The sequence below is a fragment of the Lissotriton helveticus genome, chromosome 3_1 (genome assembly GCF_964261635.1).
Source record: "Lissotriton helveticus chromosome 3_1, aLisHel1.1, whole genome shotgun sequence".
In the NCBI taxonomy this organism is placed as follows: Eukaryota; Metazoa; Chordata; class Amphibia; order Caudata; family Salamandridae; genus Lissotriton; species Lissotriton helveticus.
Genome location: NC_136061.1, coordinates 1,906,775,048 through 1,906,787,936, shown reverse-complemented (window position 1 = coordinate 1,906,787,936; position 12,889 = coordinate 1,906,775,048). Strand labels below are relative to the sequence as shown.

The 12,889-nt window shown below is 42.6% G+C and overlaps 1 protein-coding gene across 1 annotated transcript in view; it reads left to right on the top strand.

The window, feature by feature from the left end:
• The window catches only part of TRPM5 (transient receptor potential cation channel subfamily M member 5), a 549,888-nt gene that overhangs the window by 201,951 nt on the left and 335,048 nt on the right, over nucleotides 1-12,889 (top strand). Inside the window, exons 14-15 of the mRNA XM_078683456.1 lie at nucleotides 8,976-9,065; nucleotides 12,614-12,872. Of these exons, the coding sequence (XP_078539582.1) occupies nucleotides 8,976-9,065; nucleotides 12,614-12,872 (349 nt within the window). The remainder of the gene's footprint in view (nucleotides 1-8,975; nucleotides 9,066-12,613; nucleotides 12,873-12,889) is intronic.

Here is a 12,889-nt window from a genome sequence, read left to right as displayed (position 1 = left end):
GATAGCACCCATAAGAACACAGCTAATAAAAGGACCTGGTAAAGGGGCTCCATGGTTTACGCCATCATTGAGGGACCATAAAAGGAAGCTTAGAGCGCTGGAAAGAGGATGGAGGAAAACCAAACAGGACACAGCTAGGAACCTCTACCGAAACTCCCTTAATCTATATAAAAAATCTATTGCTTTAGCTAAAGCTGAATACTATGAGTTCCGCCTAAGTAAGGCAGTTAACGTCCAGAAAGAGACTTTTAAGATCTTGTCGGAGCTGAGTAAAAAACCCGAAAGCTCTCAGTCTCCCATAAATTGTAATGCCTTCCAGGGATACTTCTTGGAGAAAGTGAGAACTATTATCCAGGAAATAAAGAGTGGCTTGGCAAATGGGATGGATATGCCTACAGCCTCTCATAAACCGGTTGACTGCACTATCGCACTGTTTCCAGAGATTGATACACTGAGTCTGGAGCAGTTGATGGGCAGAATCAAATCCGGATCGCCAGCAGACCCGTGTCCACCTAGGGTCTTTCAGATAGCTTGCCCCTTATTGGAGGAATGCATCATCTCTCTCCTTAACAGATCCTTGTAAACAGGGTATATACCAGCTGAACTTAAGGAAGCACGTGTAAGACCCCTATTAAAGAAACCAGGCGCAGATCCCGCAGTGTTGAAGAACTACAGGCCTATCTCTCAGTTGCCATTTCTTTCAAAAATACTGGAACAGCATGTATTAAAATCCCTGTCCAAGTACCTGGAGTCTTACCATCTGCTTCATGAACGACAGGCAGGGTTTCGAGCTCACCACAGCACCGAGTTGGTGATGCTCTCGGTGCTGGATGAATTGAGAGGCATGGCTGACGGTAAGAAACCGAGCGCCCTGATTTTGTTAGATCTTTCAGCGGCGTTCGATACCGTCAGCCATGCCCTGCTCCTGGAGAGATTGAGTGACTTCGGGATTAAAGGCCTGGCCTTGCAATCCTTCCTTTTGGGAAGGACCCAAAGGATACAACTTGGGGACGAAATCTCTGAGGTGGGGATTCTAGAATGTGGGGTGCCTCAGGGCTCTGCCCTGTCCCCACTTCTATTTAATCTCTACCTGCAACCTCTGATTGCTTCCTTGGCGTGCATGGGCTGTACAGCATTTAATTATGCGGACGACACGCAGCTGTTGCTGAGTGTCGATAACACAAGCCCCGCACAACTCCAAGCCCAGAACATCTTGAGGTATACTGTACAATGGATGACGGAAAATCTCTTGAAAATCAACCCAGATAAGACTGAGGTTTTGGTGATTCCATCTGCCACCTCACCATGGTGTGACCTATATTGGCCGGCGGAGTTAGGCCCGGCTCCAAAACCTAGCTTGAATGTAAAGAGCCTGGGGATCAAACTGGACTGTGATCTATCAATGGCCAGTCAGATCTCTTCTGTGGTAGGAAGCTGCACTAATATCATCAGACAGCTACGGAAGCTAGCCCCCGTCCTCTCCCAATCCATGATGCGCTCAATTGTAGCAGCTACTGTCATCTCGAGGATTGATTATGGGAATGCCCTCTATCTCGGCCTGCCGAAAACCCTGACAAACAGACTACAGGTCGTCATGAACGATGCAACACGTCTCATCTTCAGGCTCCCAAGACGAACTAAAGCATCTCCCCTGTTACAGAGCTTACACTGGCTCCCTATCAAAGAGTGAGTGGAATTTAAAAATCTGTGCACAGCTCACAAGGCAATCTACGGTCTGGCACCCGCCTACATTAAAGATCGCTTGGTGGTGTACAGTCCAATGAGAACTCTTAGATCCTCAGATTCTCAGCTATTGGTCTGTCCCCGGTACAAACTTGTAACCAAGGGAGGAAGAGCCTTCTCTGTGTTAGTTCCTCAGTTATGGAACACACTACCTGAGACGCTGCGCAGGGAAGGGAATCTCCTACGGTTCAGAAAGGTGCAAAAAACACTGCTGTTTAGAAGAACTATGAGTGCTACATAGGCTAGTGGATGCCTTCTATTCTGTGACTGCCAAGCTATTGTTCTTACCATCGATTTCCGAGCGCCTAGAGACCTGCAGGTGATTGGGCGCGATACAAATCAAAAATAACAATAACAATAACAATAACAGATGAATGGCAGACGTTTTGGCCCTACAGTCCCAGCACCCAGAAAGTAGCAAGGCTGGACAGCGATCGCCAGCGCGCCTTCAATGGTATCTCCAAAGCATCGTACTTGCTCCATCAGACGGCATTGGATATCACAGAACCAGAGTTTCAGTGCAAAAGAGCGAAAGAGAAGGATCCCTGTTGTTTTGAGGCTTCAGTTTTCTACCTGTCATGTGCTGGTAACCTCTGACAGTGTGCAGTCCCTTGAGCCCCTTAGCCTGAGTTTTGTCCATTCCCCTTTCTTTCCTTTGCTCCAATGGAAAGGCAGTGCACCGGAGGATCCAAGATTGACAAAAGGCACTACATTATGGTGCCCATGAAAGAGCAGCCTGAGCGTCCTCTGACACTGAATAATGAGTGTTTGAGCCTGAGAATGTATACCCGGGTCTGCACGAGATGATCTGTGCCCATGACCAATGAAGAGCACATTATTTGTAGTGTCTGCCGCAGAGGAGAGACACTGGTGCACTGCCTTGAGACATTGAGACTTTCGAGTGAGCTGTGGGTGTTTGCCAGGAGGGCACTCCAACTAAGCAGTACTATTTTCATGAAGAGGCCTGAATCGAGAGGCCCAATGCGGAAGAAGACAATGGAAGCAGATTTGATGGACGATAGAAGCCTGCCAGAGAGGCTTTGAACGGACTTTGGGCACAGTTGCACAAGCGGTTCCAGTGCAATTGTATAAAGTAAATGTTAATTAAGTTCTCATTTGACTGAATTGCCATGGAAGAGGAAGTGGCTCTAGCATCCAAAAATGCTCCACCAGAAGTGAGTCTTTGTGCTACTATGTGTGTTCGGAGACCTGCCCCGAGAGAAGTAGAGAATTATAAGATAATGTTACATCAACACCTTGACGACCTAATAAATATCGATATAGACCTAGATTCAGATTAACATGAGTCTTAGGTTATTGCCTACGTAATGGCAAAAGGATGGTCTGAGGTTCTGTAATTCTCGAGCTTGACTCCATTTTGTGTTGCCCTCACGTAGGCCTGTGAAAGAGGCCCGGCGAACAAGTGGCCTGGCCTTCTGAATCCATGTATACATTAACTAGGTTTCTTTCTGACTTTGGAATGAACTGTAGGAAACTGACCTCTTCACCTGAAACTGACCTCGCAAAGCCAATTTCCCTGATCGATCTTTGTCTGAGATTGCCAATCAATGTTCAGGATATCGTTAACTTTTAGTTTCCCTACACATGCCTTATCTTGTTCATCATCTGTTACTGTTTCTTTTTTATGTTTCTTCATTACATGGGTTATGCTTTCAATTATAGGTTTGTCCGGCTTTTGGAGATTGAATTTGGGACATTCCTAATGATTAACTTTTGGGTTGGGATACTGTACATGTAATCATGCCATGCCCTGCAGTGCCATCTAAATCAGATTAACCTTTGTGAACTATGTAATTATAATGTTTTGCCCATATCCTGCTAAAACTCCAAAGGCTACTCACCTGCTGACCCTCCAGATTTTCCATTTGTTTAGGAATGTAATTGGTACAACTCCCTTACATGCCTGGGGCAGGATAAAGAGTATATAAGACGTGAAGTAAGACCATTCTAGCAGACTGCCTCATTCAGTTGCTAAGGCTTCTGTGTGACGTAGTCTCACCTCATTTAAGGTTAATAAAAATGTTCTTTTATATTTCAGCTTCATGCCCAAATTCTTTATTATTGGTTTGAATGGGCTAAGTATCAGTGAGACCCCTGAGAAGGAGTTCAGATTTCTTCAAGTTGCAGGAGTTTCCTCTAAGGTTAACCCAGTCAATGTCCACTTCAGCTGAAAAAAAACCTTTTCCTTGGTGTTCAACCCTTAGTTTGGCAAGGAAGAGGAGGCTGTATTTAAGATTAAGGTCCTGAAGATGCTCTTTTCACAGATAGGAAGGTTTTCCTTTGATCTTGCACCCTTCATGTGTAGTCAGGCTAGATGGATATGGAATGACCCTCAAACAACAAAGGCCCCCTTATTCGAGTGGTTTATAGTATTGCATCTCTATCTCGGAAGCTGAACGGTTGTGCTATAATTGCTCGGGGTGGTGCACCTGGTTTGGGCAGAGATGCAAGAGCCCTCTACGCTAGTTCAGTAGTAAAGAATTTAGATAGCCTTTTGGGTGCCAGAGTGGTAGTTATCTAGTCTTCCAAGAAGAGTTCAGCAGATTGCCCCTCCACCTTCTTAAGGAATCCCACAAAGCGTACATTATTCCTGCAAGACCTTCCCTCAGAGTCCTCCATATTATCATCCTAGTGAATGGCCTGTTTTTGGAAACAAATAGCAGTATCGCAGAGGGTTTTGTCCTCCCTCTCTAAGACACTCACATTTTGTTTTATAGTGGTCACATATTCTGATACTATTCGTAGATCAGCTTGCAATAAGGTAACATCGCTCAAAAGCCCAGACGATTCCTCCCGCAAAAACCTTAGAGCCAATGCAACAGTTCCTCCCTATTTAAGTCATTTCTGTGACTCACCCTCAGAAGACCAAGGTCGGAGGTCTACTCACATATGAGTGTCTCCTGTTCTAGCCACCATGGGACTCCATGAGCCTCCACCTTCATATCCTTTAGGGGTCCCCACTACTAAGGTCCACAGAGTTGGCACCAGTTCCCTTGGCAGACTCTTCCACCACAGTCCTCCACCGTCCCCACCACCCAATGCAGTCTCCTCACCTCAAGAAAACCAGTGAAACACTGCCTCCACGTCCCAGCGATCTCCTACCGAAACTCAGCAGGATCCACTTAGGCATCTACCGCGTCCCCGAGGTCAGCCCCAACTAGGCCTCCTCATTGTATGGCTCCACCCGGCCTCCACGCAGCAAGGCCTCCCAGGCCCAGGACCCTTCGCCAATTCAGGCCTCCTCTCTGTATGGCCCCACCCGGCCTCCATTCAGCAGGGCCTCCCAGGACCTTCGCCAATCCGACCAGAGGCTGGCGGCAAACTCCTCTCCACCGCACAAGGAGGCGCGCACACTTGTCACGGCGTCCGTACCTCGCCGGTAGGCCCTCTAGTCACAGACCTGCAGCACAGCTTGGGAAGGTGATCTGCTTCTCCTCCACCTCCAGTAGAATGCCTCTCAGGTGAGTCAAGCAGGTTAGGTCCCCAGCTCTCTTACTGGACACCTCCAGGGTTGTCAGTAGGTATCTCAATCAGTCTGCGGACATCCCCAACCTCTGCATGGAAATTGGCACCTGTCCACTTCCTCAGGGCCGCGCTGATAGTCCTGTGGCCTAACCACTCCAGGTGGCAGGATAAGGCTTCGTAGTTCACCCTGGGGCACGGCCATTATATCGGATGGCTATCCGGGAACAAATCCATAGCAGTAAAGCACAGGATATGGAAGGATAAGGACTGGGTCAGTGGGAGCACCGGGAGACCGTTTAGTCTGCCATCTTGCCTGGACACGCCCCTGGCTGCAAAGTATTGATACTGCCTCCTGCATCTTCTATTCACCATCAGACACTCCCTGCCGTTACCTCCCTCTTGCTGGTTCTGTTTCATTTCTTCTTTCTCCCGTTGTCCCTGTTTCTCTGCTTCTATCATCCTTTTACATTCTTTCTTTTGTGTTTTTCTCTCTTGCTCTGGGTGAAAGTCTAATAAGAAAACATAAGTTCCAATCCCCAAATATGAGTGCCGGTGGCCCCCACCGGCTATCACCGGTTCAATTAAACACTGTCTAATTGCACTGTTACTCGCAGTTAGAAGTCAATTGAAGGAAAAAGGTATCGAAAGCCAATGCTTGTACAGAAGTTCCTATTCTGTCCTTCTACTCTTTTGTCAAGGCCTGTTCCTGGAGCTGTCAACACAGCTGGCTGTACAGCTAACAGAAACGGCCCTGGCAATCAGCATGCAGTGGTATCTAGATTTGAGTTCAAGTAGAATAGCTTTGGTCTAACTCCCCCAGTAACTGGGCATGTTCAGTTGTAAGCTTCTGGCAGTGGTGGCCACTTTTTTTCCCCTACAGAAAAGTCTTCAAATTCTTCAATGTGCTCTTAAATTTAGGCTATGATATTTAAAATGGGTACAGAGTGGACAGTTTTGGAGCTGGAATCATATTTAATTTATTTGGTATTTGATATGTATATTTTGTTTTACTTGATCCATTATTAGATTGTCACCCATCTTTTCATAAATATCCCCTTTTCTCGTTGTGCCTTCAGTATGTACTAACTACTTTTTTGTAATGTACACATGTTTTACTGTGTATATAGTTGACATAATCTGTTTTGGGTTGGCAAGTTATAGTATCAATGCATGCTATATAGGGAGAATTTGATCACTAATATCATTCCAGATAGCAGGGCACACTGTTGATTTGAATGCTATTGATGCATGTACCTGCTACGTATACTTATCACATAGTAATCATGCTGTACAAATGAGTATAGACTGTTTTAGAACACGTTTGCTAGTCACAATTCTCACCATTATAATTTCATACCCTCTTGCTTCCACTCACATACAACAAATATATTTCCAAAGCCGTGAATGTAAGGAAGGAAAATTATCATAGACATGTGTAACCTTTCGCATACACTATTCTGTGCAGGGTGGCATTGTGGCTACTTGGAGGAGTTATGCTTTCCTTAGGCATTCAAGAAGGGGACTAAATAGACCTTCTTAATATGCAGTCCACGACAGTTTCCAAGATGGGGGATATTGAAAGAGCACCTCTGATATACATGGGGGTGTAGGGAAAGGTGGCCTACTAAGATAACAATACTTCCGGTGCCATTATTAAACTGATGACATGTTATAGGCTGAACAATTTTGAAAGCAGCTTCTGGTGGTGGTCTTGGCTGTCAGTTTTGTGTAGCCCAGCGCTCCAATCCATACAGTAGTCATGATAATGGACAATAAGATGAACAAAGTTTCCATACACAAATAGAGTAGGACATAGACAGTCCCTTGACTGCTCTATCTTCCAACCTCGAGTAAGGACAGAGGCCCATCTCCATGCTCTTTAAGACATACCAGGTGGATTGCCAATTCATAAACAGATCATTTTTTCAGGTTAGTCAATTCTTGGGGGTATGTCTTAGAGATTTAGACCATTGTAAATGGATTTCTTTGAAAAGGAAAAGGAACAGGAAGTAGTGTTTTGATAGTAATGCAGTTCTCTTTTCTTCATCATAGATTTTATGTCCTCTCACACCATTCCTACAGCTATAACCTTCCCTAAAATTATCCTCTCTGACTTCAGTATTTCATGCAATTTTTTCAGTGAAAGTGGAATTTGAAAGCCCCTTAATGTTGTGGGAAGAAAAACATCCACCATGGTGTGCTTTATACAATGGGTTGACAAGGCATGTTCTCAGGGGTTTTGGAGCAGTTCTTGTTCTAATTATTCATTTATAATATGAGTAACCGATATTTTTGATATGGTTGATCTGTTGATGATGAGTTTCCCAATGGTATCAGGGGTAGGGATTCCCTACTGAGAAGCTCTGATTGTGCAATGTTTATATCCCAAGGAATTAATGTTAAGTACAATAAGTACGTCTAGCACTATCCTTTTTGGGCTAAGAAAATATAGCTTAAGCCTTAAGGTCCCCTGAGCTGAGAAGTGTCCATTTGGGAAAAGAATATTTGAAATAGCCATTGACAGCTTCATTCGATCTGATGGGTGTTATGAGAAAACAATATTGGACATGTCTTGGAGGTTGTCTTTACAAGTATTATTACGTTCCCATTATTTAATGTACTTTTTTTTCTATAACTAGCTTTTCTGTATCCTATTTGCGTATACACAGCTTACCTTGTGATGTATCAGATTTTTTTACATTTTGTTTTCCAACACACTGTATTTATTTTCTAAGTTCTTCAATTCTCGAGCACACTATTGTGTTGCTTTTTGCTACAAGACAGAGACTTGATCACTATGTGTGTGCCTACTCAATGTTATTGGTATTGGAGTAGGAAATAGGCTTTGGCTGAAGGTAATGGATGTTGATTAATCCCTAAACAGTTCTGAAATCTTCTGCTGACCCGACACTGAACATTGCTAGTGGAGCTTTTGTGTGAGGTGTTGATGTGAGTTATGAAATCGTAGGTAATTATCTGATAGGCGCTTGGTAAAACTATGAGAACATAATTCTAACCTATTAACCAGGGTTGGATCCAACATTTGTGCGGCAATGTGTATGGGATCTACAAACAGTGGTATTCCATAGGATGAAGATGAAGGTTTGAGCATGCAGGGGTTGATGTGTCTATCCAAAGAGTAAACTTCATTGATAAGAGAAGTTTGTGTGAGAGGCCTTCTGTTCGCCGCTCGAACGATTCATGGGCCCTCTCTTTAAAGATTTGGTATGGATTTTTAAAATTGGAAGCATCATATTATACATGCTGATCTGTCATCTCTAATTCCAAATCGCACCTAGATCAGGTGGTCCTGATCATGAAATCCTTCTGTTCCTAAGAGAAATACTGGTGACAGAAGTGGTGCAAAGTCCCTCAGTGGTAACCGATATTGCTTTCATGTAATTGTGTATCCTGTGGTTGTTGTTTCATTCATAGCAATAGATACATATAAAAATAGTAGGGTTTCAGTTGCAAGAGCAAATGGTTGCAACCCGTTTGAGAACTAATTGATTTATGAACTGACTTGCCTATGGAACTAATTAAGGCATACAGGAGATTAGCAAAAAAGGAATAGTAATATGAGGAGTAGATGGATATGCAATTACATACAATGGCAACAGCAAGTAACCAAGGTTTTTGTATGTAATGTACGTTTTTAAATGATATGTGTGTAATCTTAGTTCACCTACTGAAAGAAAATTGTTAAGAATGAGCAGTAATACACTTTTCTTTATTCTTCCTTCTAGCGGAGAACACTCGAAAGGAGCACCCAATACGTTTGAAGAACTTGACAGCCTGGACACAGAAAAAGATTTGCTTTTCAGTAGTACAAGCAGGTGAGTAAGCATATATATCCAAAGCTGTAATACTGTGCCTGGAGTGGTAAAAGGCCTTTGTCATTTTTCAGCTCGGTGTTGAGAGCACTGAGCTAATCCTATGTTTAAAGGCGTTGCTGTAAAAATGCAAAAGGCTTTGCTAGGAAAACACATTCGAGATGAGCAGATTTAGAGTGTCACTGATGTTGTAGGCTGCTTTGTGTGGGAGCTGCTCTCCACCTACTCTTGGGAACTGCCCAGAGTTCCCTGGTTCCATTTTTACATCAATCAATCAATCAATCTATCTATCTATCTATCTATCTATCTATCTATCTATCTATCTATCTATCTATCTATCTATCACCACAGTACCCCACAATTGACAGGAAAAAACACTAAATATTATCTGACAGACTGCATGGAAATATTACTTAACGTGTGGATACAACTCTTCTAATGCTCATCAGGTCTCTTCAACGTGATTTTACTAGGCATTGCGTCACATTAGTCATTACTCATGACACCTTCCAGCAATGGTAATAAATAGTGAAATACTTTATACAGGGAAACAGCTCTCCTACTAGACAGAAGGCTTCTTCAATGCTATTTATCTTGTAACACCAACTTAGCACTTTGCATCCTTGTTTTGGTTACATATATTTTTTTCAAACAAATACATATGCTAACAAACTGAAATAAATACAGTTAAAAACTGAGTTATAGTTCTTGCTCAAACATGACAAACTACTAGAATTTGCCAGTTATGGTTACTTACACACACAACATATTCCATAACTTGTGCGACTAGCCCTGTTGTGCCCCTGTTTGCTCTTTTGTTTTGGTACCTTTTGCAAATTGGAGTTTTAAGCATAGCGTTTGAACCAAGTTATGGGATGTGCTGTGCTCGGTGGCAAGTAAGATCATGTGCAAGTGAGTCAGAGTGAGAATAAGTGTAAAGAAGAGGAAGTGCAAGTGAGAGTGAGTGAGAATGAGTGTAAGAGAGTGCAAGTGAGACTGAGTAAGTGTAAGAATGAGTTCAAGTGAGTGTGAGTAAAAAAGTGTGATTAAGAGTGTAGGTGAGTAAAACTGAATGAGCAGGAATGAAAAAATGAGTGCAGATGAGTGAGAGAGTGAGTCAGTGCAATCAAGGGACAGTGAATGAATAAGTGGAAGAAGAGTAAAAGTCAGGAGAATGAGAATGAGTGAGTCAGAGTGTTAGTGAGTGAATGAAAGATGAGTGAGAATGTGATGTACCTATAAGTCTGTAATTGTTGCTGGCATCCTGAATGTAATTCTTGACATACCTAGCCCCCAGGGGAAAAATGCTGATGCCAATGGAGGCAATTCTTAGCCGAACAGTACAATTGACCAAATATCGGCACTGCCATATTTGAGGTAGTAGATGATACTTCCATACTAGAGGTAATGCTTGGTACTAGTATAGTAATGGCAATTCTTGGCAATGAGATATTAAAGGTAATCTTGGTATATGGGACACCCATGTCAAAATGCTGGTGCTGGCATCCTGTAAGTAATTTCTTGTATAACCGCACAACTGACCACATACTGGCACTGACATACTAAAAGTAATACTTGGCACTGACGAACTAGAAATAATACTTGGTACTAGAATAGTAGAGGCAATACTTGGCACTTGCAGAGTTTATATGCGGTCCTGCCATGCTAGAGGTAATCTCTGAAAGTAATTCTTGGAACAACAGCCAACCCAGGCAAAATACTGACACACCAGACGTAATTCTTGGCATATGGTACACCTGTGAAAAAATGCTTAGGCTAACATACTGAAGACAGTTCATGGTATATGGGGCACTTGTGGCAAATTGCTAGTACCAACAAATTAGAGGCCATTCTTGGCAAATGGAAGGAAACTATTACAATTGGAATGGAGCCCGTCATGTTAAATGGTGGTCTTGATATAGCATAGGTACTTTTTGTCATGGTCGATGGACAGCATCAAAGGAAAACCTCTGGCACTGGCATATTGTTTATATTTTTGGCATAAGGGGCTACCCATAGCATATTAGGCACTCTTGCAAAATGCTGGCCCTGGCACAATGAAGGTAATTATTGACATATGAGGGTGCCCATAGCATATACAAAAAATGGGGGTAAATTCCTGGGGAGCCTTACAGCCTCATGCATCAATATTGCATTTTGTGATTCCTTAATTACGAAAAATAAGGAATCGCAATTAAGGAATTGCAAAATGCAATGCATCAAAAAATCGCTAAAAAAATAGCGAATCCCCAAAAATTCCTTAATTGCGATTCTCTAAGTGAGAATCGCAATTAAGGAATACCACCCCATTCATTCCTATGGGCCTAGAAATGACATTCTTAATTTGCGATTCACCATTACAAATTCGCAAATTAAGAATGCAATTTCAAGGGTGCAGGGGTGTCCAAAGGACACCCTGTTGCACCCCTGAAATCTGCCCATAAGTACATTTTGCACACACACATGCCCCAAGGGCATATGTGTGTGTAAAATGAAACTTTGAAAAATGCACTTTTGTGCATTTTTTAAAGTTTTCGCAAATTACCATGATGGTCAACTTCATGGTAATTTGCACCCCTTATTTGGGAATTCGCAAATTTTTAAAGTTTGATGCATTGCATTTAAGGAATCTCAATTTGAGATTCCTTAAATGCAATCGCAATTTAAGAAATCGCAATTTCGCGATTTCTTAAATTGCGAAATTCCGCAATTCCGCAATGGAATTTCCGTTGATGCATGTGCCTGTATGTGTTTACTGGTTTAACACACCAGTAAAGGACTTGAATATTTAATGTCTGCTCTTTCAGAGATTATGTTAATGAGTGAATTTATATAAAAATGGGTTTTTAAATGCCCTATTTGACCACATGAATTAAAATTTTCCTCAGGGAAAACCCCAACCCTCCCTTAACCGTTCTAGAGTAATTTGGGCTTGCTATCTTTAGTCACTTGAATTTGGCCAATATTATGCTCCACCACTTCCAAAGATCACCAACCACCACTGGGGAAGGTTGGTACAGTGGAGAGGATGAAGGGTGGAGAGAGGAGAGTGTGTGTGTGTGTGTGTGTGAAGGTGACTGTGGAAAAATTGGGTGTGTGTTTGCATGCGTGTATGTGTGTGCGCACATGCATGAGTGCGTGCGTGTATGAGTGTGTGTGTGTGTGAAGGTGACTGTGGAAAAATTAGGAAGTGTCCAAGGCTTGAGTATCCATAGGAGAGGTTAGAGAGCCATTTTACAAGATTACCAGCTGGGGAAAGCAAAAAGTACTGTATTGCAGCTGGTACTTGCAAATATGGTTATTTTGCCACAGAAGGAAGTGCCTTAGCCTAATGAATTTTTGCATGTGGTTTTAATAATCTTTGCACCATTGCCCGAAGAAAGATGAGATGACTTAATATGCGTAGTCTGGAAGATAGTAGCACAATTTGATGAACTACTGCATCACCCACAACAGAATTAAAATTATGCTGCAATTTCTTAAAAGCTATTACAAGATGTTGCCCAAATGAGGCAAATAATAACTTTACCAATCACATTATATTTTTAAAGGGATGAAAATAAAACAGGAAAGCAAAGACCATCTGAAAACAACTTATGCGGACAATTTATACTTCCAAGATGGCAGAAGTTTTGGACCGCCCCAGTGACCGTATTTTTAGGAAACGTTATAATGTATTTTGCATTTTTATTCCTGTTTGCTTTTGTCCTTTTGCTGGACTTCAAGCCACCTCCACCAGAGGGGCCTTCTGTCAAGGAAGTTATCCTTTACTTTTGGGTGTTCACATTAGTCCTGGAAGAAATACGTCAGGTGAGTTATTTCCACAT